The sequence below is a fragment of the Pieris napi genome, chromosome Z, assembly GCF_905475465.1.
Source record: "Pieris napi chromosome Z, ilPieNapi1.2, whole genome shotgun sequence".
Classification (NCBI taxonomy): domain Eukaryota; kingdom Metazoa; phylum Arthropoda; class Insecta; order Lepidoptera; family Pieridae; genus Pieris; species Pieris napi.
In genome coordinates, this window is record NC_062259.1 from 2,834,037 (window position 1) to 2,861,591 (window position 27,555).

At 36.3% G+C, this 27,555-nt stretch overlaps 3 protein-coding genes across 9 annotated transcripts in view; 2 read left to right on the forward strand and 1 right to left on the reverse strand.

Annotated features, from left to right (window-relative positions):
* LOC125062513 (protein cycle) overlaps positions 1-21,042 on the forward strand; it is a 46,268-nt gene extending 25,226 nt beyond the window's left edge. For 4 of the 6 annotated variants that reach the window (XM_047668506.1, XM_047668507.1, XM_047668505.1 and 1 more), the window contains 12 exons: positions 6,971-7,132; positions 8,927-9,040; positions 9,938-10,018; positions 10,788-10,960; positions 11,305-11,468; positions 11,553-11,670; positions 12,994-13,173; positions 13,591-13,843; positions 14,897-15,100; positions 15,528-15,667; positions 17,548-17,714; positions 18,720-21,042. In XM_047668506.1, the coding sequence (XP_047524462.1) occupies positions 6,971-7,132; positions 8,927-9,040; positions 9,938-10,018; positions 10,788-10,960; positions 11,305-11,468; positions 11,553-11,670; positions 12,994-13,173; positions 13,591-13,843; positions 14,897-15,100; positions 15,528-15,667; positions 17,548-17,714; positions 18,720-18,989 (2,026 nt within the window). In that variant the 3' untranslated portion in view covers positions 18,990-21,042. Of the gene's footprint in view, positions 1-6,970; positions 7,133-8,926; positions 9,041-9,937; positions 10,019-10,787; positions 10,961-11,304; positions 11,469-11,552; positions 11,671-12,993; positions 13,174-13,590; positions 13,844-14,896; positions 15,101-15,527; positions 15,668-17,547; positions 17,715-18,444; positions 18,691-18,719 lie in introns of those variants that run through there. The other 2 variants (XM_047668504.1, XM_047668508.1) reach the window with 2 other exon arrangements.
* Positions 21,043-21,526: 484 nt separating this feature from the next.
* On the reverse strand, positions 21,527-24,877 carry LOC125062858 (OCIA domain-containing protein 1). 2 transcript variants are annotated; one of them, XM_047669068.1, is made up of 6 exons: positions 23,637-23,845; positions 23,440-23,566; positions 23,147-23,321; positions 22,791-22,936; positions 21,904-22,012; positions 21,527-21,715 (listed from the first exon to the last, which is right to left on the reverse strand). In XM_047669068.1, exons 1-6 carry the CDS (start codon positions 23,709-23,711, stop codon positions 21,622-21,624), a joined length of 726 nt encoding a protein of 241 aa, XP_047525024.1. In that variant the 5' UTR covers positions 23,712-23,845; the 3' UTR covers positions 21,527-21,621. The 2 variants fall into 2 exon arrangements, with proteins under 2 accessions (XP_047525024.1, XP_047525025.1); XM_047669069.1 differs by lacking the exons at positions 23,440-23,566; positions 23,637-23,845 and adding an exon at positions 24,564-24,877.
* A 215-nt stretch (positions 24,878-25,092) lies between these two features.
* LOC125062854 lies at positions 25,093-27,264 on the forward strand. The gene is made up of 4 exons (XM_047669053.1): positions 25,093-25,459; positions 25,532-26,167; positions 26,315-26,877; positions 27,074-27,264. Exons 1-4 carry the CDS (start codon positions 25,237-25,239, stop codon positions 27,131-27,133), a joined length of 1,482 nt encoding a protein of 493 aa, XP_047525009.1. The 5' UTR covers positions 25,093-25,236; the 3' UTR covers positions 27,134-27,264.
* Positions 27,265-27,555: the final 291 nt, after the last annotated feature.

Below are 27,555 nucleotides of genomic sequence, written 5' to 3' on the forward strand. Positions count from 1 at the left end.
GCTAGATTGTAATTCATGTAAAGTCGCACTTTTTTTGTGAACTTTATTGTAAGAAAAAAAAGGAATTTCACCCACATATGAAGCGGTTCTTCTTCGCGGCTAAAGAGTCAACCTTGTTAGAAGTTTTAGAGTTACATTGTTAGAAGAGGGCGTATTTACGTATTATTGCGTAATACGTAATCCAATTAATTTACAACGCAATTGTGTGCCACCTTTCGAGTTTTCTGGAAAATGATGAAACATTAAATGAACTTCACTCTCACATCATGCTGTATGCTGAATGTGTCGTTGTATAAGAGAACCTGACCAAACTCATGTTTGAATGGTTGAATGAAGGCTCACGTGGTCGTTCAACAACCAGATGGGGCCGTTCAAGTATTACGTAAGCAGATTTACTGCAATTTACCCCCCCCCCCCCCTTCTCTTGTCAGCAAAAGTAAGCAAAGCTCTCAAAAATAATAATAGATAAACGTATTATTTTTTTGTAGAAATCCTTGAAAATCCATTTCGTTTTCAAGCATAGACAATATGTGGGTAATATGTGTAAAAAAGTAAATAATTACTGTTGAAGTAATCACTAAATAAGAAAATCAAAGACCCCCCCTACCCCCTATAGTGCTTACGTAATACTTGAACGGCCCAAATGGACGGATCCTCTCCGACTCATCGTCCTCAAAACTGTACACTGACATAAGAGAGGCGCTGAACAGAAAGCAGTGGAAACAGATAATCCGCTCCAGATTCTTTCTTGCTGACCATGACGGTCAGACATTAGCTGCCGATTAAAGAGAGAGAGAAGAGGACCTTACTTTTGGCCCAAAAGATTTTGGCCCACTTTTAACGGACAGATTTAATTCAAACTTTGCGCACCTGTCAAAGATCGATGACAATGCAATAATCCGAAAAAAAAATGAAAATAATAAAAAAAATTTAACTAAAAAATAAAAAATAAATAATAGTTTTTCATTTTTTTTTTGGATTATTGCATTGTCATCGATCTTTGACAGGTGCGCAAAGTTTGAATTAAATCTGTCCGTTAAAAGTGGGCCAAAATCGAGGCCGAAGGAGTCGGTTACATACATACATACATACATACACGTGAAGTGAGTTAGTCGGCCACCAATAGACTTTTCTGTTTAAACGCGCAATTAACATTCTCTCACGGTGAAGCAGAACATCATCGTAGAGGTTGTAGCGCCTCTGGTTTTATTCTAGGCCTCTTCTAACAATTAATGTTGAGTCAAGAACTCAGCCCAATGTTTTTCATTTTAATTGAACACCTAATTTATTCATTAGCTTTGTAATGCAATGATTCTGTCTACAGCGACGCTTTTTACAGAAATAATACGATATAAAATTTATGGCACTAAGAATGTATTCCTTTGAAGGTAAAGTTGTCAAAGGTACAATAAAGTTAATTAAGCGATGTGAGCCGGTTCAATGTACACACACATATTGTTATTAGGAAACCTTATACTTATAATCGCTTACTGTCGACGGATTTTTATAATAACACGCAATCTATTAATAAACTTTTATATATATATACATATATCTAATATATAAAATTCTCGTGTCACAATGTTCGTTCCCATACTTCTCCGAAACGGCTCGACTTAATCTTTTTTTTCATGCATATTCAGTAAGTCTGAGTAGCGGCTACTATCTCTTTCAAAACCCAAATTTTTTATTTATTTTTTGGTTAAAATTTTTTGTTTTTATTTTTTTTTATACAGCATACAAAAATACATACGACCCTTAATTTTCATCGACCCTCTACGATCAACCCATATTTTTTATTACAGTGCATCGTTATTTTTATTGAACTAAAAAAATGTTTCCTAGGAATAATATATATACGTGGCAAAACCACGTTTGCCGGGTCAGCTAGTATATCTACAATATATAACTATATAATACTTACATGGGGACAATGTCGGTATTGCAACATCTTTTGTTTTCAAGGTGTCTAGTTTAATATCTAAATATATTAAACAAAGTCGTGTTAGTTACACCACTTATAACTCAAGATCGGCTAAACCGATGTTAGTTATCTCTTTTTTTGTGGATTCTTCTCAGCCCCGAATAGCAGAATATTGTTAAAATATCGGATAAGTTATCGAATATCAATAAATTAATAAATTAATTTTACGAATGCAAACACCATGTGGTGCCATCTGTTGACAAAATTACGCCTATAAAACAAACCTAAAAAATGTTGTAGGTATATCAGAAAGTGCTTTAACATGCAGTATCGCAATATTGGCGCTAGAGAGAAGAGGCCTAATGTGTAAAACTGCCATTCTTCTTTCGCAATGGCAAGCAATAAAACATTTCTGTATTTGCAAGAAAAGTTGTATTTATGTTATTACCTTAACGAAATCCTTAATTAAGTTTAACTAAAGTTAACACCATATTAGTAGACTGTTAGGCGGAAGGAAGTTAGCTGGGTCAGCTAGTTTCTTATACAGCAGTCTAAGACTACCATGTTACGTACTCGCGTAAAATGCGTGTTGGAGTTGAGAACCGTACATCGCGGATGGGTGTAGAGCACGTAGAAAGCGTTCAAACATTTACCTTCTATGCGTCGTATCTGAAACTGGAGGTACAGAAGAGGACTTTACGCATTGCCAAGGCCCGAGCAACCTTTGCACAACCTTGACCTTACAGTGGAAGGTCAACAAAGACATCTCACACCGACTAAAAGTCTTCGTCAACCGCTGTCTTCGCCGTATTCATCTACTGGCCTGAAAAGATATCGAGCAACTGTGGGAACGCTGCCAGAAACCCCGATCAGCCAGCAGATTAAGCGACGCAAATGGAATTGGATAGGCCATATACTCCGAAGGGATCCCAATCATATTCCCAAGCAAGCGCTTGATTGGAATCCGCAAGGAAAGCGGAAGCGTGGCCGTCCCAAGCAAACCTGGCGCCGTTCAGTCGCAGACGAGGCAAAGAGAGCCGGATAGACTTGGAGCGAGGTGAAAGACGAGGCTCAAGACCGAACGCGAGACTCACTGTGGACACGCTCTGCCCCATCTATGGGTTTTTTTTTTAATTATATAAATTTCCCAATATCCCCGAGTCTTGTGGTGCGGGACCTTATGTTATACATATATTTTGTACAAACATATACATACATACATTAATAAATTTACTAATATATATAAATATCCATACATAAAAATACATATATTACTACATATTTCTATTTTATATGCATGGGCTAGTGGGGGCCCGTCTCACCTCTGCTACGCTCTTGTTGCAGCGAGTGATACATCTCACTACCTTACTGCAGAAATCTTCCAGTTGCGATCTAAAGTTTCTTAATATATCCGGTAAATGCTCGGTTGTTACCCATCTATGGTTATATCTATGGTTATCCATCTATGGGTTATAGGGAATTAAGTCATGTAAATATAGATTATAGAGCATTAAAAATGTATGTCTACTCTTTTAAGTTAGAGTTAATTTTCGTAGTTTAATTTGGTGAAGCCGTACGAATGGTTTGAAGGTTCACTGTTGTGTTCTCAGGGGAGGTGAGGAGGGAGGCAAAGGGGTGTCGTGGGCTTCGGCTTTAAGTTAAACGTAATTAGTCTTTATTGTATTAACCACGATCGATTTAGTTGCCTCTTAATGTCTGCGTTTGCTCACCTAGAACTGGATTTTGGTATCTGATGGTTAATAATATTACGTTTGAGTTTTAATGTGATTGTGATACAGTTGAAATACTTATTCGCGACGAAATGGTACCTTTTCATCGTGTAAAGCGTGGGACCTTATTGTTATGCGTTATACGAAAAGGTGTTTTAAACAAATCAGCCTCACTGTACCGAGACAAGATAAGAGGTGGCTTGAGAGAGGGGCGTGTCTCGAGAGCCGCCCACACGGCGCCCCGCCTTTTCTGGAGGACATTACACCACCAAAACCTCAGTAAAATAGAGATCAGAGTTTGATCATAAATTAATTCGACGACACGAGCACAATAGGTGTATATAGAACCTTATCAAGCCTTTTTGGTAGCTAACGTTAGTATTTTTATACGAGAAACGATTGGATCATCGGCAATTCTTCTCACATTTTCTTTCATAGAATTGTCCTTTACAAACTAAGTTCGAAACAAGTAGGGCTCCGACAGGCTCAGCTCTTTCAGATTAATATTTAACTCTAATCGTGATATTAGTGGTATGGATATGTAGCCTGATATTTATATTATTACTAGCGGATCCGACAGACGTTGTGCTGCATGATATTTCAAGCGATAAGTATATTAAACAAACTATGAAAGTGCAGCGTAATCTGCTGGGCTGATTTGTGAATCTAAACCATCCACGGCGTCACCCAAACGCATACATAAAAAACATTTAAATCGGTCCAGCCGTTTAAGAGGAGTTCAGTGACACGTTGACAGATTGTCAACGTTATGTCAAACGCCATAAGGTTACATCAAAAAAGTTTGAACTGTATCGTGGTTAAGTATTCTTAAATTTTATAATTTACCGCGCAATTTTCTTAAATTTTTCTTTCATAAAAACCTGACAATAACAAACACAACAAAAAATGAATTTGAAAGAAGAAATCAAGAAAGAAGAAGAATGTGAAATCGGCCTAGCAGTTCACGCGTGATGCCGTGGCCAAGGGCAATAGGGATTGATTTTTATATAATAGATTGTATAGCTACTAGTTGTATCCAAGAATTTGTCAAAGTGACTGAAAGTTGTAAGTAACACCTTTATCGAAATGTGACGACTGTTCACATGTTTGATCATGCTTACGATAATTTATGCTGATTTTATTGATGGAAATTCGCTGAGTTTTAGTTTATAGCGATGACGTTATGAAAAGGTGCCTTAGGTTGGCATTAATGTTATTTATTTTTATTTATTTACACTTCGTTGCAAATAAAAGAAACACAATACATAAAAATTATAAGGGATGCAACGGGCGGCCTTATCGCTAATAAGCGATCTCTTCCAGGCAACCCTAGTCAAAGAGAAAAACTAAAAAAAAAAAGAAACATGATGCGTGCGAGAAGTGCAGAACCAAATGTTATATAAAAAAAAATATATTATTATATAAAGAGAAGAACCTTAATCTAAAGTAATACAAAAAAAATATTAATAACAGACTTAAAACTTAAAAGCTAATCCTACAAATTCATGAACAGCGAATAGTAATGTAAAAGGAAACATAAGAATGTTATTACTAGCTGGTGCCCGCGACATCGTCTGCGCAGGATTAAAATATTATATGTCCAAATGATGTAGCGTGAAAGTCATATTTTATATACATTAAATACCATAAGCGGTAAAAGTATCTTGTATTTTCATTTAGGAATCAATTTATTACTACCAAATGTGCATTTGAAATAATTTATCAGTTTTTATTGTAGTTATGGTTCACTATTTTGGCTATAATGGCTTACACATAGATATATACTGTGGCGGGATTTTTTGTAGGACTATTTAAAATATTTCCATCATACATTACATATGTGTAACTCTAGCGGTTTTGGCAGTGCACGCCAGAATAGCTCGCAGGTGGTAGATTTTTTCCTACTTACTTGATATTTTGGACAATTAACACAATATCTTTATAAATTGTAGCCTATGTGTTTTTGTGATGTAGCTATATCATTGTAAAGTTTCATTAAAATCCATTCAGTAGTTCGTCGTGAAAGAGTATCAAACATCAATCCATACATACAAACTTTCGTTTATAATATTAGTAGCATCCATTGTATCTTGTTTTATTTATAACAATAAAATGTACTGGTTATGATGAGATGTGTAACTCTATCGGTTTTGTCTGCACACAACGAAAGCTCTCGTAATGAAATAACTTCATACCTATACATATTTTCGTTATTGCAACATTTTCATTTAGACCTAATTAAAGCGACGAATCAGCAAATAAACGGACATTTGACTATCCAACATAAATTGATTTTCATTCGCAACACAATTTCCGAGTGCTTGTTATTAAACAAACAAACTCGTCAGCAGTATATTATTAGTATACATTACATAATAATTATTTAGTTTTTAATGATACATTATGTATTTTCAAACATCTAATAATAATAAGTATATTTTTTCACGTCTTATTTACATGTAATATACAAAAATAAATATGTATATAAAGAAGTCTAGAAGAAGGGCTCATCCAACTTTTCCCCCCTATTTTATTTTTTTCCCCCCATCCTCTAATTTTTGACAAACCCTTCTCTCTTCTCTCCCTTGTCGGCCTTCGCTCTTTTGGTTTGCCCTTCTTTCTTCTCCTTTTAGGGCCAGTCTTTTCGGTTAGGGAGCGTTCAAGTATTACGTAACGAATTTTGGGGTAAACGTTACGATGCGGGGCGGAAATTGAATTACGCGTTATTGTTAATATTATTTTCGACTTTCCAATACTTTACACCACATAATGGTAACTTTTAGGTATAAAGAGTCACTGTGTGGTACCGAAACGTTTTACTATTGGGTACTGAATAACGTTACGACGCAATTTTTGGGGATTATTCATGAATGTGAATAATCTCCAAAAATTGCGTGACGTAATACTTGAACGCTCCCTGACCTGTGACCTGTCTGATCTGAATTTTCTTTTTTATATCAGCTTTAAGAAAACTAAATTAGTAATGTAAGTTCAATGAAATAAGGGGATCTTCAGTGGAGTGTTTCACGCTACTTATATTGTATTAGATAAATAAATATTTGACTCTTTTGGATAATCCTGTTACTAACGAGGCTTTTAAATTATATTGCAATATAAAATCATTGTGTACGACAGTGAAAAGAAAATTCATAGAAGCGATGACATAACGTTGCATGGAAACGTGTAATATTACGTAGCCGTCATAAGTCAACGGCAGGCCAAAGTCAAGGTCAGATGCTCTGTGCCCTGAGACGGTCTACTCTATTATTTATGGAATGTTACGTAGAAATACTGACATGAGGTATCCTTGTTCCAGTGGATCGGTGGCGGGTGCGTCGGCGGGGTACGAGGTGACAGCGGGTGCGGTGGCGGGTGCGGCGTCTGAGGTGGGTTCGGTCGCTGCCCGCGACTCGGGCCTCATGCCGCAAACTGCGCACACGATGCAGCTCGAGCAGCGAAAGAGGAAGAGCCCAGTCTTGTAAGTATTTCATTCAAGTCTTTAACATAATATTCTACAATTGACAATTTGCTTGTTGGTATGTTATTCATATAATCAATCTGTAAATATACATTATAAAATAAGTGATACCTGTATCATAATATAAGATACAGGTATCACTTATTCCACGTCATTAAATTTGAATAGGTAGACGTGAAGGTCGAGAGAAAAATAACTCTCGGTACTCATTTAAAATAGAAAATCATCATGCAAAATGACAATGGCAAGCGACACTTATTTTAAAACAAATATCGCAAATAACTTCCCCCTTTTGCAAGAGAAATTATTGTTCCGCACTTTGAACAACGAAAAGTCTAAGTGACGTTATCATAACTTAACTCTAAGTAACTTAGGTAAGTGTATATTACACAACACCGTGGTGTGCGGCGGAGTAAGCAGCATTATATGTCAAAGTCAGTTTATACACTAGACACGTATGATTAATTATATTACATACCTGTATGAAAAAGACGTGTATCATACACCTACGTGTCTTTAAAAATAACCAAATAAAGGGAACAACCCACGTGGCGCTTAATATTATCTGACACACATCACTTCAACTATTATGTCGTATATCGGAGGTGGAATAACTGGACAACGTGATATATATTAGACGTAATAAGATTATCGATATACCAGGTCATTACTACTTACTTTTGTATTTATTTAGGCAGACATCGACTAATATAAATATTTCAAATCTAACTAATAAGGTTAAAACGAAAATGATTATATCACCACTACTACTATTGATATTATTTAGATTTATATTATTAAACTACAGTATAAACTCTTTATAACGAATTTAAAGGGATAAAGTATTTTTTAGTTTTAGAAAATATTCGGTATAGGGAAAGAACAGAAAAAAAAAATATTGGTTGTTTGTAAAGTAGGTTTACGATCGAGATGTTTACGTGATAACGTCTTATTGGTGATATATAAGTTTTTGGGAAGTAAGGAATTAATGAAGATAACAATTTTTTCAAATTTTAAATTACATCTATCGTTTTATTCACACTTTTGATGATAAATTTCGGGTGTAAAATGACAAGTTTACTTATTCGACTATGATATACATTTTTCTTCATACATTCACGGAATGACTGGCAGCGCTCGAGATGAGACGGGAGATCGGTCCGTCTCTCTCTCGTTATACCTGCGATCGCGCTCGTGAGGTTTTGGTGTGACACAAGTTTCTGAACATGTCACCCGACTAAAACGATTTTAAAGACGTTATCACGTCAACAATTTTAACTTTAATTTATTCTAAACACATATAATACATAACGCTTTTCTTTTAGTGGCCATTTTGACAATTTCAAAGTTTGTATACGACTGATAAAACACGATAGGTGACGGTGATGCGTTTAGTAACTGAGACCAAAATTTCCTACATGCAATGTAATTAAGAATAATGGCACACGTGTTAATGCAATTAACAATAACAAAGGCGAGAGGGCTGTTTATGACTTCAGGTGGCTTTCTTAGAAATTTCGGCACCTCAAAAGTTTAGTTTTGTAAGCTGATTATAAAAACAATTACACTGAAGTATGTTGTTAATGTCTAAATATGAACATATTTCTCGTTATAGAGAATGTCTATGGTGTTATAAGGAGTGAATTAATGTATGGGTTTTGTGTTATACCAAACAAATGTAACTATTTTTACATTATAGATAGTTTGTCGTTATAGCTAATTTTGTTATAAAGAGTTTAGACTGTATTACCACTACTACTATTGATATTATTAAACTATGTATTTGTTATCCAGTACCGATGCTTATGAGATGTCAGGGTGTGAGTTGCCCCGCTCCTCCTCTTCCACCGCGTCCTCGCAGTTGCTCCAGCCCGCCAGCGCCACGCGCAAAAGGAAACCATCATCTTAGTGAGTGACAGTTTTATTTCCTGTTTATAGCAAATATCTCGCTTCAAATTATTACATGAAAGTACCAAGAAAGCTTAGCCCATTCGACTAGACTTTTATTTCCCACTGACGTTTTCAGTCTTTTTGAAGAAACTAAAGAGACAAAATAAACATGCTTGCGCACCGTTTAATGTTTTTATGCCTGTAAGTATTATCTGTGTAAACACAATGTTTTATAAGGAATTAATACCTCTTTTTATCCCATTCTTATGAAATATTTGTGTTCATATATATACTAATGAATAATTAGGCGTTTAGGAATTGGCTTGGGATATGATCAACCATTAGTGATCTGATCACTTATACTTGCGTTGCGTATAACATACAATTGGTACAATAAATACATTCCCAACTGGCAATAAAGAATTCGAATAGTGATTTGTAAAGGCTGTCTTGCGTGCGACAGTACCGCATGCTACACATTGCGGCATGCGGCACCTTGTGGCATGCTACAAATAGAAAGCATTTGCGACGTATGTGGCATTCGGCAGCCTTTTTTACGCCGAGGCAACATCGTGGGATACTTACCAAAGCATTGTTATAGAGTGTTACTGGTCTACTTAGTAACTTTAGCAGCAGCTTATTTAGTACTATAAGCCATGCAGCTAAACAACGGAAGAAGAAACGTTGGTGGAAAAGAACATTACTTCAGAATGGCTTACGGACTAGTTTACTTACAAAAATTGAAGCAGACCAAAAAAAAAACAAACAAAAACAGTCTGCCATGACGCAAGGTGTCGCCATGCCGCACGGTTCTTGCCACAATGTGCAACATTTTAAAGTTTATAGCATGCCTTGTGGCATTCCGCAATGCCGCACAGTGTTGCCCCGGTGTAATATAGGCTTAATCAATTTCAGTTCCGTAACCTCCGCGCCTCTAACATACGAAGACGATGGTACTGACGATTCTCGATCGGTCCGAACCCTGCCCGATAAGAGGTAAGTTCCTAAGTATTCATGATAATAATATTACTTTAAAAAAATTCATTTGGCTCCTAAAATTTATTGACGCTTAGAATACGCGAATGAATACAAGGCTCTTGCGATTTTTTCATTGTTGCGAATTTATATTTAAATTAAATGTAAGTAGGTAATTCCTTTGTTTTTCAGACTAGTTTACTTGCGTAACAATTGCGTCTTGCGTAACACCACACACTATAAGCGAAATTGAAAACCTAGGAAACAGAATTAGTTTCCAATATTGAATATACCTGTAAATGTATTAGTTTTTGACGTGACAACGTCTTATAATACGATGGAGCCGGCTGCACGCACGAAAAAACATGACGCATGCGGCGTTACCTCGCTCTGAGGCGTTCCATTTACGGCTTGAAGTGCAAGAGAGAGCGCGGAACGAGCGACAAAGAGGCACAATCGGCCTCTTTCGACATCTTTATTGTATATAAAATATATATCGTATTATATTGTAATCGATCAATTCAATTGTGACTTCCATTTACCTCCTTCTCTATATCCATACAAAATATCTATAAACAAATAAAATTAAAATTTTCTTTTGAAAAATGCAACCATACCATCAGTATTTTCTTATGACGTTGTCACGTTCAACTATCGTCAGTAAACCGACTTTACAGACAACCGATTTTTTTCCATAAGTCGAAACTAGTTCACGAGTGCGTCAGTGCTTATAGAATCCACGCGTTTAGTTGCCACTATGGAATTGATGATTGTGAATATCGGTTCTCAGACAGAACCACAGTGAAATAGAGAAGCGGCGCCGTGACAAAATGAACACGTACATATCGGAGCTGAGCGCGATGGTGCCGATGTGTGGGGCGATAGCTCGGAAGCTGGACAAGTTGACTGTGCTGCGAATGGCAGTGCAGCATCTGCGGTCAGTGCGCGGGGCCATGTCAGCAGGTTAATACAATTATACAGAATTGGGCACATCAAAGTTTCATTGAACATGTATAGTATATATTATATACTAGCTGACCCGGCTTTTTTTAGTTCAATAAAAATAACTATCAATAATAAAAATAGTTGATCGTAGAGGGGTGAAAATTAGAGTTTGTATGTATTTTTGTATGTTGTTTCATAAAAAAATTACACCACTTATCACTTAGGGGTTTGAAAGATTAATAGTAGCCGATTCTCAGACTTACTGAATATGCATAAAAAAATCATAAGAATGGGTCGAGCCGTTTCGGAGGAGTATGGGAACGAACATTGTGACACAAGAGTTTTATATCTGTCATCTGCAGGACCGTTGACTGTTCGGCCGAGGCCTGCCTTTCTTTCCGAGCGCGAGCTGAACGCTCTAGTCCTTCGCGCCGCAGCCGATTGTTTCATCATGGTGGTGGGATGCGACCGAGGGCGGCTGCTGTACCTATCAGCCAGCGTCACCACATTGCTTCATTATGACCAGGTGTGTTCTATAGAGTAGTATAAATTTATTACTATGTTGGGTACTTGTGAGTTTCATTTTAATTCAATGACTTGTGTCTTTCAGTCTGAGTTACTTGGACAGAGTCTTTTTGACATCCTCCATCCCAAAGACGTGTCCAAAGTGAAGGAACAGCTTTCCTCATCAGACCTCAGCCCTCGAGAGAGACTCATCGATGCTAAGAGTTAGTATTTATATGATAAATGTGTTATTTAACCTTTGAGCTAAGTCGTTAATATTTAAACTTAGTTAATAATAAAAGGTTACATAATTTGAGTATAAAAAGTCTTGTTAAATATAAAAAGTGTTGTAAAAAGTTGGATTGACTATCCAAAAGCAGAATTTGTATAAAATACGTTTCAAAATCTGCTATAAAGTAGGAGTTTGGCAAGACTTTGCAACCCAATTCAGCATCAGATCCAACAGAAAAGACTCATGCTCAGCTCGGCGTGGTATTCGCGTAGGTATTATTGTTGTTGCAGTATTGGCCTAGGTCGTAGGTTCGATCCCCGGCTGTGCACCAATGGACTTTCTATGTGCGCATTTAACATTCACTCGAACGGTGATGGAAAACATCGTGAGGAAACGAAATTGGAATAACACTTCAAAAATACGGTCGCACTACTTTCTAGGAAACCACAGCTTGGTCACCGTAAAGACGGCCGTTATTAACAACCGTAAAATGACGGCCGTTAGTTAACGGCACCGCTTTTCTAGGAACTTAACGCTAAAAAGCGGTTGATGTTATATATCATATTCTACGCGTACTCACAAAGTGAAAAGATTGGACACGTTGAATAGAGATGCGGGGGAAAATTATATCCTCACGACTCTTGGTGGCTTGTGGTTCAAATTGTGCTCAAAGCCCGGATAGAGCTCAACAGACCTGAGAAGTATTTTAGTACCCATTACTCGTAGAAACAGTAATGAAAATGGATAGGAATAATATAAGAATGTCCCCAATGTTAGTCTGTGATAAAATAATTGTGTTGCCGTGGATTTATCTCTGGTTTTGCCTCTGTTCTTGAGCGGTATTTTGTTGCTCAAATCACATCAGTGGGCGATGTGGTCGTCACATATTATTTTTGACGTGATAACGTCTTTAAAATCGTTTTAGTCGGGTGACATGTTCAGAAACTTGTGTCACACCAAAACCTCACGAGCGCGATCGCAGGTATAACGAGAGAGAGACGGACCGATCTCCCGTCTCATCTCGAGCGCTGCCAGTCATTCCGTGAATGTATGAAGAAAAATGTATATCATAGTCGAATAAGTAAACTTGTCATTTTACACCCGAAATTTATCATCAAAAGTGTGAATAAAACGATAGATGTAATTTAAAATTTGAAAAAATTGTTATCTTCATTAATTCCTTACTTCCCAAAAACTTATATCACCAATAAGACGTTATCACGTAAACATCTCGATCGTAAACCTACTTTACAAACAACCAATATTTTTTTACTGTCAAATAGCCTATTTCCTTAAAAGATTGTGTCATTTGCAGCGATGCTTCCAGTGAAAGCGGACCTGGCTCACGGTGCCTCGAGGCTCTGCCCTGGCGCTCGACGATCCTTCTCTTGTCGCATCAAATCTCGCATAACCCCCGACCGCAAGATTCCCGAAGATGAGCGCAAGCCTCCCAAGAAGACCGGCGACAAGAAGTACTGTGTCGTGCAGTTTACCGGTGTGTTTATCGAGATTATTAAAACAAATTTATTTATTTATTTACACGACAATACAGAAAATTGATGTATATATATGCTAGCGTAAAATTGTAAACATCGTTAGATTGTAATCTATCTCAAAAAACTAATTAACAAACAAATATGGTGGCGCGGGGCATATTCTGTTCAACCAATCACCGCGCGAGGTGCGATCCGTTTCACAATTTGACGGTTTCACTTCGATAGATTATAATCTACCGAATAATAATACGTTAAATTGTAAGCAGCTGAGGTTCACAATTTATAAGATTTCGTAATCTCATTTAATCTGTTCGTTGCTCTAACCATAAAGTTGAGAAGTCTCCATCTATAATTTGTATTTACTATAGAACCTATTTCAGTCTAAATAGAGTGCTAATAGAGAATAATTCATCCAGGCTACTTGAAGTCTTGGGCCCCAGCCGAAATGTGTGAGCCGGGCGGCTCAACAGAATGCGTGGGTGAAGACGAGGCCTGCAACCTGTCATGCCTGGTGGCGGTGGGCCGAGCTGTGCCGGAGCTGCTTTATCCTCCTCAGCCGCCTTCAGGACCCTCCACTTCCACGGACCGAGCCCCGCATCCGCCTCTGAGGCAGCTTCAGTTCATTTCGAGGCACGCGCCCGACGGGAAGTTTTTGTTCGTCGATCAGAGGTAGGTAACCAATTTAATACATTTTGAAGTGAAACTTCTTTAGCATCGTTGTGATTTCAAACCGGATGCAACGGAAAAAACGACAGTAAAAAGAGACAGACACATAAATTAATAGGATTTAGCGTGGGAGAGAGTGAGATAGGAGGCATTATACAGTGTATAAACTTTAAATTAGTGTGTCAAATACATTTTCTGAAATAAAAAAAACAGATTTGATGAAAATTAAATAAGTAAGTCAAGTAAGTAGTTTAATTATAAAATTAGATTATTTATCAATTTTATTTACAAATCATTAGTTATAGAAACTTTTTGAAGTGAAAACTTCATACTGCACTTAATTAAAAGTTTATACACTATAATGTATAATGCTTCCTATCTCATTTTCTCCCACATTGGATCTTGTGAATTTATTTCAAACTTTTATTATTTTAGTTTTTACCAAATTAAAGATTGATATTAAAGTTATAAATAAAAATTTAACATTAAAATATATTTTTTTTTAAGAAAAGATCCTACATTTAGATAGAGAAAAAGTCTAATTACCGTATTTTAATTATAAAAACTTTGTTTTTGAAGGTTTCACTTCTACTACGTGTGAATTGGATACATGATTTTTTTCTTTTTTTATTCACTAGTTAAATACCAGATCGAAGATCTTCGAAGATGAGTTAGAATAACTTTAAATATTATATTATAATAATAACGAACAATTTAATTTAAAAAAAAAATCGAATTCGAAACACTAATACACTTATAATGTCTGGTATTAATTCTTATACTCAAATCTTAACCAAATGATAAATACGATGTGGAATGATGCACCCGTCTGTTCGCGACGAGATTTCGAACGAAAATGACGAGTGTCAAGTACGACGGCTCGCTGTGTGTACATCAAAATGGCGGCTTGTAGAGAGAAGTAAGGCATGAATCACTATTGACGAACTTCACTCTTGTGTTTTTCTGCTGACAATATAGTATGTAGTATTCGATAGATTAGAAACTATTACGTAGCATTTTTTCTTCAACTGCTGAGCCATCATACATATTTTCCAGAGTGACACAGGCGCTGGGTTTCCTTCCTCAAGAACTATTAGGCAGCAGCGTGTACGAGTACGTGAGTCCTGGCGAACTCGGTATAGTAGCGCGTGCGCACAAGGCCGCGTTGCTGCGCCGATCTTCTGCACGATCGGCTGTCTACTCCTTCCGTCGGAAAGATGGCCTCTACGCAAGCCTCATCACCCATTTCAAGCCTTTTCGGTAATTTATAAATGGTTTATATTTTTAATTGTTATATCTTTTAGAAATAATGTACGGACCAATATGCAATCTGATAAAGGATAACCAAATCAAAATCATTTATTTAGATAACACTAAGTTCATTTATCAAAGTCAAAAAATAAAAACATGTTAAATGCTTCTAATTTTACATTTACTATATATAATATATCAGAAGTGAAACTTCTTGGGCGAACTAATTTTAACTTTTTCAAGAAAACTTTTAATTTTAAAAATAGAATTTCTATAAGGTAATTCACTCTTCTCACTCTCTTTCAATCGGTCTCAATCGCTCTCTCCCTTTTGTGACAAAAACGCTGCACATCTTCGTGACGTTTTAGTAAAAATTTACCCTCATTTCAGAAGTTTCACTTAAAAAAAGATATAATGACTTATCCATAATTTGTAGCAATCCATGGACCAAAGACGTTGAGAATCTGGTGGCCAATAACACTGTTCTGGCGATTGATGTCCAGCTGCCTGGAAATGCCGGGTTCGATGACCAGGTATACAAAAACTCTGCGCAGGACAGCATGCCTCCTCGATTAGGTAATTTTTTTGTGTGTTTATTTAGTAGAATAAAAATCTTGCTATTTCGTTTACGTAAACCATAATAATTAAAACTAGGAAAAACAGAAGATTTTCTAACTAAAGGATCTTAACGTAATTTTCTTTCGATTTTGATGACAAAGCATGAAAGGAAGTAAAGTTTAATCACGATCAAGTAACGGATATCGAAGAACTTTCCGAAAGACAAATGGAACTGTAAAATAAGAAGTAAGGGAACGCATAGTGGTAGCAAAAAAGTCCTATTTTTAGTAAATTATTTTTTTCCATGTAAGTTTTTATTTTTTCTTACATAAGAAAAGATATTAACGAACACAACAAAAGAAATTAAAAAAAATATGGAAATCAGAAAGATATTATTATTGTAGTGGTCTATGATCCCGATATACAACGACCTTCACCGAGATGCTTATTTAATGAAACATATTTTATATCTAATTTAATATGTCAATAAATATAATCCATATGGGTTGCCTAGCAAATTTCAGTCCAGAGTATTTTAATTAATATTTAAAAAAAATAGATTTTTTTAAATATCTCACCGGTATGATTATTAGATAAATTCTATACCAATCGAAAGTATGAAGCCCATAGATTATGCAAACGTTAGGTTGTTTTTAATCAATTAATTATTTATGTGACACTAAAGTATTAATATATATACATCTTTAGTAAAAAAGAAAGTTATAGTGATACATATATAATACTACCTACATATATATATACATATATTATGATACATAAATAAATTAAAAATATTGATTGAAAAAAATTAAAAAAATGTACTACATGCAAATTATAAAAAAATATTTTTTTTTAAATATTAATTAAAATACTCTGGACTGAAATTTGTTAGGCAACCCATATGGATTATATTTATTGACTATTAAATTAGATATAAAATACGTTTCATTAAATAAGCATCTCGGTAAAGGTCGTTGTATATCGATCGGGATCTTATACTAAGCACAGTTATGGACTACTGTTTTACACCTGAAACTTACATAGTTGAAGAAGATTGCCAATCTTCTTCAACTATGTAAGTTTCTTAAAAATTATGAACTCTATATATATTAAAAGTTAAAAAGGCGAAAAAGAAACAGAAACTATACAAATTCTTATAATAAGCCTGATTCTGATAAATATAAACGAAACGAAGTAATAAACATTTACGGAGTTTTACACAAGCAACTTTTACACCACCACTATGTGGAACCAGCTGTCTTTACTTAGGGTCCTTGAGGAAAAGAAGTTACCAATTCTTAAAAGGTCGGCAACGCACTTGAAAGCTTCATGCCTACGGTTCTATTTAAAAAAATACGACGACAGAAACTCTGGTTAAATAGTCAGAATCACAACAATAAGATTCCAAGTCCGACCTTGTATTAGATGGGTGATTGAAATTGAAATGATAATATTAAGGTGCGTACAGACTATATAACATAACATGTTATACAACATTGCTATACAACATGTTTCAGATAATGTGGACACTGAATGTTATAAAACATGTTATAATAACATGTTATAGATATGTATGCTAGGACGAACCCAGCATCTACGTTATTTTGTTATTTAAAATGGTTATATAACATTGTTATTCTAATGTGTACAGTATTGTTTTATGTTATAATGTTGAATAACAAGGTTACATAATGTGGACGTGTTATAAAACACAAGTTATATAATATGTTACATAATCTGTACGCACCCTTAGACGTCCAAGAATGCGGTTTCAACTAAAGATATAAGCAGGAATTTGGTTTTATTTTGTGAATTACTTTAATTACTCGTACTAAACCGGCAAAACAGTAATAAAAGCTTCAAAAGCACAGCGTTAACGTATGAGTGGAACGTTCCAGAAGGTGAGGAGGGAGATGTGGAAATGCAGCGCTTGATCGACTCGCAACTGGAGTGCCACAAAGTAGGCTCTACTATCGCGGAAGAGGCTTTGCGCAGACCATCGAATGACTTTTCACCTGAATTGCCGCCTGATTTGCTGCAGGATGCCCTCTTCTCTCATCAGCAGGTACTGTTCCACCAATTCACCTCATTCACCGACACGGACCGGACGAACATGTGTGCGTGCATGGACTCGTCCCAAGTCGGTCCGTGCACGCACACATTATACATTCAATGTTTTCAAATACATTTTTTTTATATAATAGGGGGGCAAACGTGCTTACGGGACGACCAAAAAGGGCAGTCTACGCAGCCCATAGACACCCATTTTTAGTGGGTGCGTTGCCGGCCTTTAAAAATTTATTATTTATTAATAATAGGGACGTCAGACGCTAACAATTAGAGAAATACATTTAATCGAATAGCTAAAGTTAACGTCATAGCTTTTTGTATGCGAATCAAGTCAAGTCAAAATTTCATTGCCTATTCATATATACTTCTAATATATAAAATTCTCGTGTCACAATGTTCGTTCCTATACTCCTCCGAAAAGGCTCGACCGATTCTTATGAATTTTTTTATGCATATTCAGTTAAAGTCTGAGAATCGGCTACTATCTATCTTTCAAGTGGTAAGGGGTGTCAACTCCAAAAAACTTTATTTTTATTTTTTAGCCAATTTTTTTTTACAACATACAAAGATACATCACCTTTGTTTTATTATTGTACATAGTTATTTTTATTGAACTAAACAAAATATTTCCAAGAAATAATATACATGGCAAAACGACGTTTGCCGGGTCAGCTAGTATTACTATAGAATACTCATATTTGAAGGTAGAATATTGTTCCCAACAGTACCCCTGGTAGGAGATCAGCCTCTCCCGTGTCACAGACGGACACGCTCACAAGACCACACCCCAGCAACGATCAACCATCATAATAAATGTCTCATCCCATTACAATAAAAACACTTCCAATAAAATGTATTTTCTTTATAACCTTGGGGTGTAATGGTGATGGTTTGATGATGATGATCAATTAACATCGTTCTTCTAGCAAGCAAGAGATGCTTTTTTAGATGTCGCAGTTGACATCAGGCCGTCTCATATCATGTCGCGGTATCATTTCAGCCGTCACTGGTGGACAACATCCTATGCGGCGACGCGGGCGAGAGCAGCGAGACGGTTTGCACAGCCGTCCTCAACAACGTCCCACTCAGCGTAGCGGCAGCTCGGGCTTCGCCCCCCGTCGAGCTGTGCCCCACGCCGCCGCCGCTGTCACCGCCGGCGATCGACGGAAATGGGGAAGCCGCCATGGCGGTAATTATGAGCCTCTTGGAAGCGGATGCCGGTCTCGGTGGACCGGTCAATTTCTCTGGCCTACCTTGGCCACTGCCCTAAACGTTTCTCTGTGCAATTAAAAAAACACGTCTTTATGTTTATGATTGCAACTGACGTATTGTTGTCAAAGACAATTAAAGGTGGATAGAATTAAAACAAGTCTTTGTATACTCTGATTTTTAATTTAATTCTGACATTTTTTAAGTGTTGCTACAAAAAAGTTCTACATCGAAAAAGTTTGACTTATTTGAGGGCGCCTAAAAAAGTGTAACTTCAAAAAACATAAACTGTGTTGTTTGATTGATTGATAAATTAATTACTTTTAGTATTTACACTTTATACAAACTCGTTAATGACAGATAATTTTTAAGCGACACACACTAACATCTATATTATTATTTACAGCAATGATTTGTCTATTTACTTTAATTGTCTTTGGTCAGTATTTTAATAGTGATACACGATTTGGGCCACCATCTTGTAAACACAAGCTATTTGTTATTGAATATCGTTTTGATTGAAATACGATTCTATTTTAAATTGTTACTATTTTCATTTGACCGTGTCGAGTACTTATACGCACTGGCAGACGTATAAGCTCAAATACGTCAGTGCGTACGTGCAATAATTTGTTTTTGAGTACAAATATGTGGCGTGGACCGCGGCTCTCGATAGGGTAGACTTTGAGCTGTGATTTTATTTATATTGCATTAATTAGATTATATAGCATTGGGGGCTGCTCCTAATATTCATGTGTCAAAGAATTGTCTTCAATATTCGGCTTTTAAGGGGCCATCCATAAATTACGTCACACGAATTTTAGGACTTTTGAACCCCTCCCCCCGTCCTTGTCACATTTTTATAACCCCCCCCCCCCCCCTCCTGATGTGACGTCACACATTTTTTAAATTTATCTTTAAATCCTTACCATTCAAAATTCTCGTGAATTTGAGTGTCTCATTTGCATTACAAGGCCGCTCTAGAAGTTACATGACGTTGCATGAGAGATTATCGCATAGCGAGAATGTTAAATTATTAAGAAATGTAGTATAGATCAAGTTCGTAAATTTTTAATTCACATCCATACTTTGCGTTTTAGTATTTTAAATTTTAACATGTGACGTCACAATAGTATTAACCCCCCCATGCCCCTTGTCACACGAAGTCACACTTCGGTGATACCCTCCCTCCCCATTAACGTGTGACGTACTTTATGGATGGCTCCTAATCAGTGTGAGTAACCCATCTTCGTCATGGTACATGTTCATACAATCCAAGCGGAATTACACGGTAATTAAACGAGTTATATCTAATGGAAAAAATATTCTCTGCATGTATTCAGAGGGAATAATTTATTTTTAACAATTGTGAAAAGCATCAAGGTTACTTCGAGTTGGAGGTAGAAAAAAGAAATCAATTGGACAATATTGTTATATAGATTAAGACAATGTGTTACCATAATATTATAATTATTTATTTTAGTAGCAGTATAATGAAAATATTATATAATATTTGAAAAATAATTATATAAGAGGTTGGTCAGTTTGTTCTGAGCACTTCGTAAAGCTTTATTTTGTCTTATGGTGCGATACAGTGTATGATACTGTATTTTATATTATATTTGTTTCTGTAAATAATTGTTTAAATTATATTTTTCGAGAATTTTTGTTATATTATATAATTGATTATTTTTAATGATATTAGTCATAATATATGTGTGTTAAAATAGCAATGTAGTTTATTATTACGTGTAAAGATAGGTCGCACTACGGGTGTGCTGTAATTACTTGAGGTTTCCTAGTTAAGTCGTCCCGACTCCGTGATGTTGCGGCGACTTTAGGGAAAGTAATTTTGATTTAACAGCTGCTCTGCCGTACTGCGACTTGATCGTTATTGCACAATTTAGGCTAAATTACGGCTTCGTCCAAAAATCATCGTTTATTTTTTTTTAAAACGGGTAAACGTGCTTAAAGCTCACCTGATGTTAAGGGATACCGTTACCCATGGATATTATATTTTGAAATTTAATTTATTGTTAAATTTCTGTTTGAAAATTTTGACTGGGACGGTTTATTGTTATTGTCAATAATTATAAGTAAAGTAATGTATAATAGAACAGTTTTTTATTTGATCTTCAACTACAAAAATAACTGGATCTTAATAAAGTTACAGAATTAGTTAAGTAGTTAATCAGCGTTTATCATTTTTAAATAGGCTTTTAGCAGGTACATCCTTAATCAACAGTTTTAATACAATAAATAAATCAGTGGCGCTACAACCTATTTTAGGTCTTGGCCTTAGATTTCTGAATCTGTTTTATGATCACTTTTAAATCTAATAGGCAAGCAGGTGATCAGCCTCCAGCCCGACGCACGCCGCCGAGTTATGGGTCTAAGACATGTCGGTTTCCTCACCATGTTTTCCTTCACCGTTCCAGCAAATGTTAAATGCGCACATAGAAAGAAAGCCCATTGGTGCACAGCCGGCGATCGAACCTGCGACCTCAGGTATGAGAGTCGCAACAGTTTTAAACCAAGGTTTGGTAATATATAATTTAATTAATATGACAGTTTAACGATATAAATGAAAGCTCAACAAACGCTGTAAAATACTTTTATTTAAACAAAAACAAAATTCAAAAGTTATTGCTGGCATTGTTCTTAAGCATCTAATCTAATGCTAAATGGAGCTATTATTCCATTTCGTCGCCATACTTGTTAGTGACGGATGGATTTGTTGGGCGTGGACTGGGGCGAGTCACAACCGGTGCACTGTTTGGATCCACTCTGAAATATTGGCAGATGCTTTACCATTATACCCAAACATATTGAAATACGTTCTTTAATTTGAGAGGAGAGTTTACCGTATCGACGGGATGAATTAAATGTCATGTTAACCCGTGACAATTTTGTAAAATCTAATAATTACAATAAATTTTGCAAACGTGCCCAATTCGATAAAGTTTTAATCATACTTATAAGGATCCTGTCGGGCGTCATTGTACTCGCCGCGGTTGCGTCTGCGCAGCTCGTCGTAGGATTGAACGGGCCGGGCCGGCGACAGTTCTGGTTCTAATGGTTTACCTAAACAATCAACATTAAAATTAACTTATTTAAATATTATAAACTTAATGACTATAAAGATAAAAGTCATCTATGACAGTCATTTTTATGACTGCCGTTTCACTATGTAGTTGATTCGGGTTTGGTCATGGAACAAGTATATGCATGTCACAAAGCTTGTTTATTACAAATTCTGGTTGCTATAAATACAGGAACTGGTCGGTGCGGCCCTCAGTTCGATTGAGAGATCTATATTTCTGACATTATTAGCTTCAACAATTTATTGGCAGGTCCTGTTCTTGTAAAAATTCAGGTCGTGCTTTTGAGACATTGTTTAGGATATAGTTTGTTGCTTTGTCAACAATCGGTCGCTGTCCCAATCCTCTTGTCTTCTCCATCCTTCCTGTCGCTAGATAACAATATTCCTATTACTCCTTGTCACTACTGTCTCCGTCATGTATAAAATTACAGCTATTTAGTAGTGCTTTAGGATCAATGTCCCTGATAGGCATGTCAAGACGGGACATAATCTGCCATTACCACATGTGCCCCCACCCAGACACATATTATTTGATGTATTAAATGCAAATTACTAACCTGACAAATTTTCTACAATTTGTTAGTGCCTATAACAATTAGTTAATTTCTTATGTTAGTTATTATTTTGTGTGTGAAGTTTTTATTGGATAATTGTTCTTGTTAATTTAGGGTCACCTGTTAAGCAAAGACCGTGTTTCTTGTTAGTAAAAAATAAATAAAACAAGAAATAAATTAGATTTGTCTATCATATAACACTTACCATATTCTGAGGTTGCATTAAATGAGTCCTCTGAGAACAATGGTCGGTCAGTATCGAGATCCAGAGAGTTGCCAGGGCCTGCATCTGAATATATATCACCTGGAGCTGCACCAAACATTGTAGGTGGAGCGGGAGCGCGTGTCGCACTATAATTAATCCAACATCTTGTATCAATATATATGATGAAATCCAGCTAAACAACAATTCAGATAATCAATTGTGATGGCAGAAAAATATAGTGTATATAGCTTGAAATAATTATTGTTTTAAAAAAGGAATTCAATTCTGGACCAAGGATGTATACAATATGTGGCTCCCCAACTGACACACTAAGTAATTTTCTGATTAATACAAACCTAAATTTTCCTTCTTTTCTTTCTCTGAGGAGTTGACCAATGTAACTACCTGGAAGAGCCATCAACTTCTCAGCACATGCTTGCTGGTAAGACAGCTTACCCAAGAAATACCCCACAATCACTGCTAAGGTCACCTTTGGGAATGCACCAAATCTTGGGTTGGGCTTGAAATGACCTATGGAAGAACACTTTAAGTAAAAAAATGTCACTGTTTATAAAGAAGGTATGTTATTTACAAACACAAAAACAATATGGGGCTTGGGAACTAAATATAAAATAAGTAAAACCTGTACCTTGTTGCACACCGAAGTAAGCACCAAGACCGAACATCGTACCTAAGGGCAGCGATCGTTGAAAGAAGCTTTCTGTGTTGCATTCTTGCAAGACCTGCAATTCTTCTGGCGAAAATTTGTGCGGCGCCTAAAAACTACTATATTAGGTATCTATTGCTCACCAAAATAATTCACAACATTCGTAACAATAACCTTACCGCCGATGCCTGTCTGGCTGAGCTTGGCGGAGATTGACCACCACTCTCGTGACCAAATAAAGTTGACTCGTTCATTAAATAAAATTTCTACGACTTTGCTAAATACTTAGGAAAACTTAAATATTTTTTTGCTCATGAAGTACGAACGTAACTTATTCTTGGAAGTTAAAAATCTTGCAGGGTGCTTGAACTTTTGAAAATTGATTGTTGGATTGGCAATTTGGCAGATGACAGTAAACACTGACAGATAACCCCGTAATCTCCGTTCCGCAGAGTATCAAAATTATCAAGATAGTGCAAGTGGGACATTAAAAGCGAATGATGTAAATATCCTGTAATTTTGCAGGATACTTTGACCAATCTGATTGGATTCGTAGTTACCTACATGGACTATATGTGAACTTATTGAAAAGTAAGAAAAGAGGGGGTAAATTTTAAATACATATTAGTAATGCTTTACTAAAATGTAAAATCCTAAGATTCAGTATGTCCATATACATTTTATGTATTTAAAATAAACAGTAGGTACACATTTTAATCATCAGTTAGAGGTAGTTTTAATTAACGTTTCTTAGGATCCAGCGGAGGATTGTTTTCCAAATGATATTTTCTCATGACGTTTCCAAGGTGGCTATTTGTGGGTAAATTTCGCAATTTTGCCTCACATTTGGATATGTATGAGAGGCGACCATATATGTGACCCACAAAAGCAGCCACCAGAACCTTGGGCACGGCACCAAAATGGGGGTTTCGGCTCAGGAACTCTAAAAAAGAAAACATTCACAGAAGTAAGTTATTAGCAGGAACGACAACGAAAAACAGAGGTATAAACATGTAAAATTAAGTGAAAGAATTTAGCATAGCTTACTTCTATGAAGTTTTGGTGGTGTCCCTACAGATAAAGAAATGGCGTGTTAGGTGAATTACCATATTTAACTGCAGCGTAGGTGACAGTGGCAAAGAGCGTGCTAAAGGGCAAGCAGCGTTGGTAGAAGCTCTCTTTGTCGCACTCTTCCAGCGCTTTCAGTTCGTCGGGCGAGAACTCGTAATAACGCAGAGGGTGCGTCACGTTGCGTACGGGAGGACAAGTCTTCTTTGTGCGAGACTCCGCGTAACAGCTACAGTCCTCCTCCTTTTTTTCATTTTTGTTACTCCCACTCATAACGAAGATGGTTATTCCATCTTTAATTTGTAATAAAACACTGAAAATATTTACATTGTTACATTTCTAAATCATTACCCAAATGACAATGACGTTGCACTGAGCTTGTGGAATTTGTTTCATAATAATTTCGCTTGTTATAATGAGGTATAATATGAGATTTAATAGGAATTAATGAAATACCATTTGCTTGTGTTCTATGTTTATTACCAGCTTAATAGATTTAGATATTATTCAAATTACATTTGCTTGCTTTTCAACTGTTTTGTTGTTAAAAATCAAACTGGTATAATGTATCTCATACATTTAAAAAAAATGCGACGGGCCACGAATTGATTCAACCAAAACTTCAGTGTCAAATTCCTAGTTACAAGATTAATTATGTCACAAAATTTTCACAAGACTGATGATATCCCATCATAATAATTCCGAGAGAATATGAGCTTAGGCGTGTTGCGCGGTATGTTTGTTAGTGCCGTGACGATAGCGGTGGCTTGGGCGACCTCCGCAACAGCACGTTACGCTGACTACTCTGGCGCTCGCATGCCCTTCTACCATGAAGACTATCCCAACAGGGACTCCTTACCTCGTGATGATTATCCTGAGCGGTCACCCGATGCTTCTGTGCCTTTAGATTATAAATATGAAGAGCCATCTAGCGGTAACAATATGAAAATTTTATAATTTTATAATCATATAGTATTAACACTGAATAATATAAAAAAAATTACAGGAATATATGAGGGACAAACTGAAAACAGTGTTGGAGAAAACGACGCATGGCAAATCGAAAGAAAGAACAACCGACTCATAGATGAAGAAGAGGATTACAATCATGATATAGATAAGTATTCCGAAGAGCGAGAGATTAAGTCTAATCACCGTGTAGAAGACACACCGTCCACAAAAGGAAAAAAGTTAAAGAAAGTAGATAATAACTTGTCTCATCAAGGACGTCGACGATTTACCAACTCTAAAAGTAGATCACGTTATTGGGACCAAGTGGAGGATAACAGAGATATTGAAACAAGAAATAAAATAGATATTAGAAACAAGTTTAGGCCCAGAGGAGAAGTAAGGCGGGCGGGTAGAAGAAAACCCCGTGAGAGAGAAGATGTGACTAGAGAAGCTATCTTCGAAGCAGACCGAAATTTTGAGACGGGTGAAAGCAGTGAGGATGAGGCTCTTTCACTTCAAGGTGTACGAAGACGGGTGGGTAATGAAAGAAGAAAAGACGATGACAGTTTTATTCCTCATCGTGATTTGGGATCTATGGCAAACAAAAACTACCCCAACTACGAAGAATATTATGATATGAAGAGAGCCCTTAACATAAGAAATAACCTGCTTCCAAATCCTCGAAATAAAGGTAATTATTTAAAAAATATTATATTATCTGTATTTTAACCACTGACTTGGTTATCATATGTAGAACATCTACTTCATTCATCATTCATTCATGATCAATTTGAGTGTCATCTACTAAGTATTAATTCATTCTAAATTTTGTGCCCAGTAAGTGAAACACAGATGCCGCTATCAGTTCGACCTCTTGAGAATTGGTTCCGTCGAGCCAATATCCCAGATTCGTCAGATGAACGAGCTACGCTAACAGAATCTACATCATCGCTTCTGCAAACCACTACCACATCCGCCGATACTACAACTCTCTCAACACTTATTAGTAGTTTAAAGACAACAGTGCACGTCCTGAATTCCTCTGATTTATCACTAGCAGAAAAATCAAGACTGTCCATATTGAAAAAGGCTCAGAGAAAGGAAAGTATTGGCAACACCCTGACAACAAAGCCGCCGGTTTTGATGCAAGTAACAGACAGATTGCAAACAGTTGTAATGGTGGAATCCCCAGGGTCTCAATTGCAGCGAATGCAGGCAAGAGAGATATCTGATGACTCGCCTGATCGTATTTCCCGCGCCAAACGTCTCATGCGCCACAAACTTCTATCCAATGCGAAGAATATTCATGAATTAACTAACAACTGGGATGAACTGGTCTGCGATTATATTGATGTGTCTCTTCTGAACAAAACCGCAAGATTGTCTCTTCAATATGGAATTGTGTGTATAGTGAATATTATAAGATTTATGATTACTTAACGTATTGTATCCGTGGATATTAAAACATTTTTCGATGAACTTTTATTTTATTTTTTTTATAATTCTAACGTAGTATTTTTACTGTTAAAAATCAAATTACGTTGGTGTGTTGAAAGTACTCAATACTCAAACGTTAATAAACAACAAATTATTACAGAAACTCAAGCATCTTCAAGTACAACAAGTGTGGCGGAGCGCGAACTGTCGGCGGTTCTGAGCCGGCATCAGCGCGCTGAAATAGAAGATCCGGGTGGGCCCACATCCCGTGCTCTGGATATCAATGAGCTGTTGCCCACTTTCCCTAAGGGGGCACTGGACTCGGAACAGCAGCATGTCTGGAACAACTTTGTACTTCACAATCGGAGCTTCCGGAGTACTATTTCTTCATTAGTGACTTTTATATCTTTAATACACTACTTACAAAATTATACTTAAGTATTTATTTTCGCTCGAATATGCTTTATGGAGGATTAATTATTAATTGTCTTACCTACAGTATTTTTACTACTATAGATATTATGTATGCAAATGTGAATTAAGTTTTCTAGTAATATTATAGTATTATAATAAAAAAAATAGTTCATTCCAAATAAATATTTGAGAAATATTAGAATATGGCAAGATTGGCTTATTTTTACC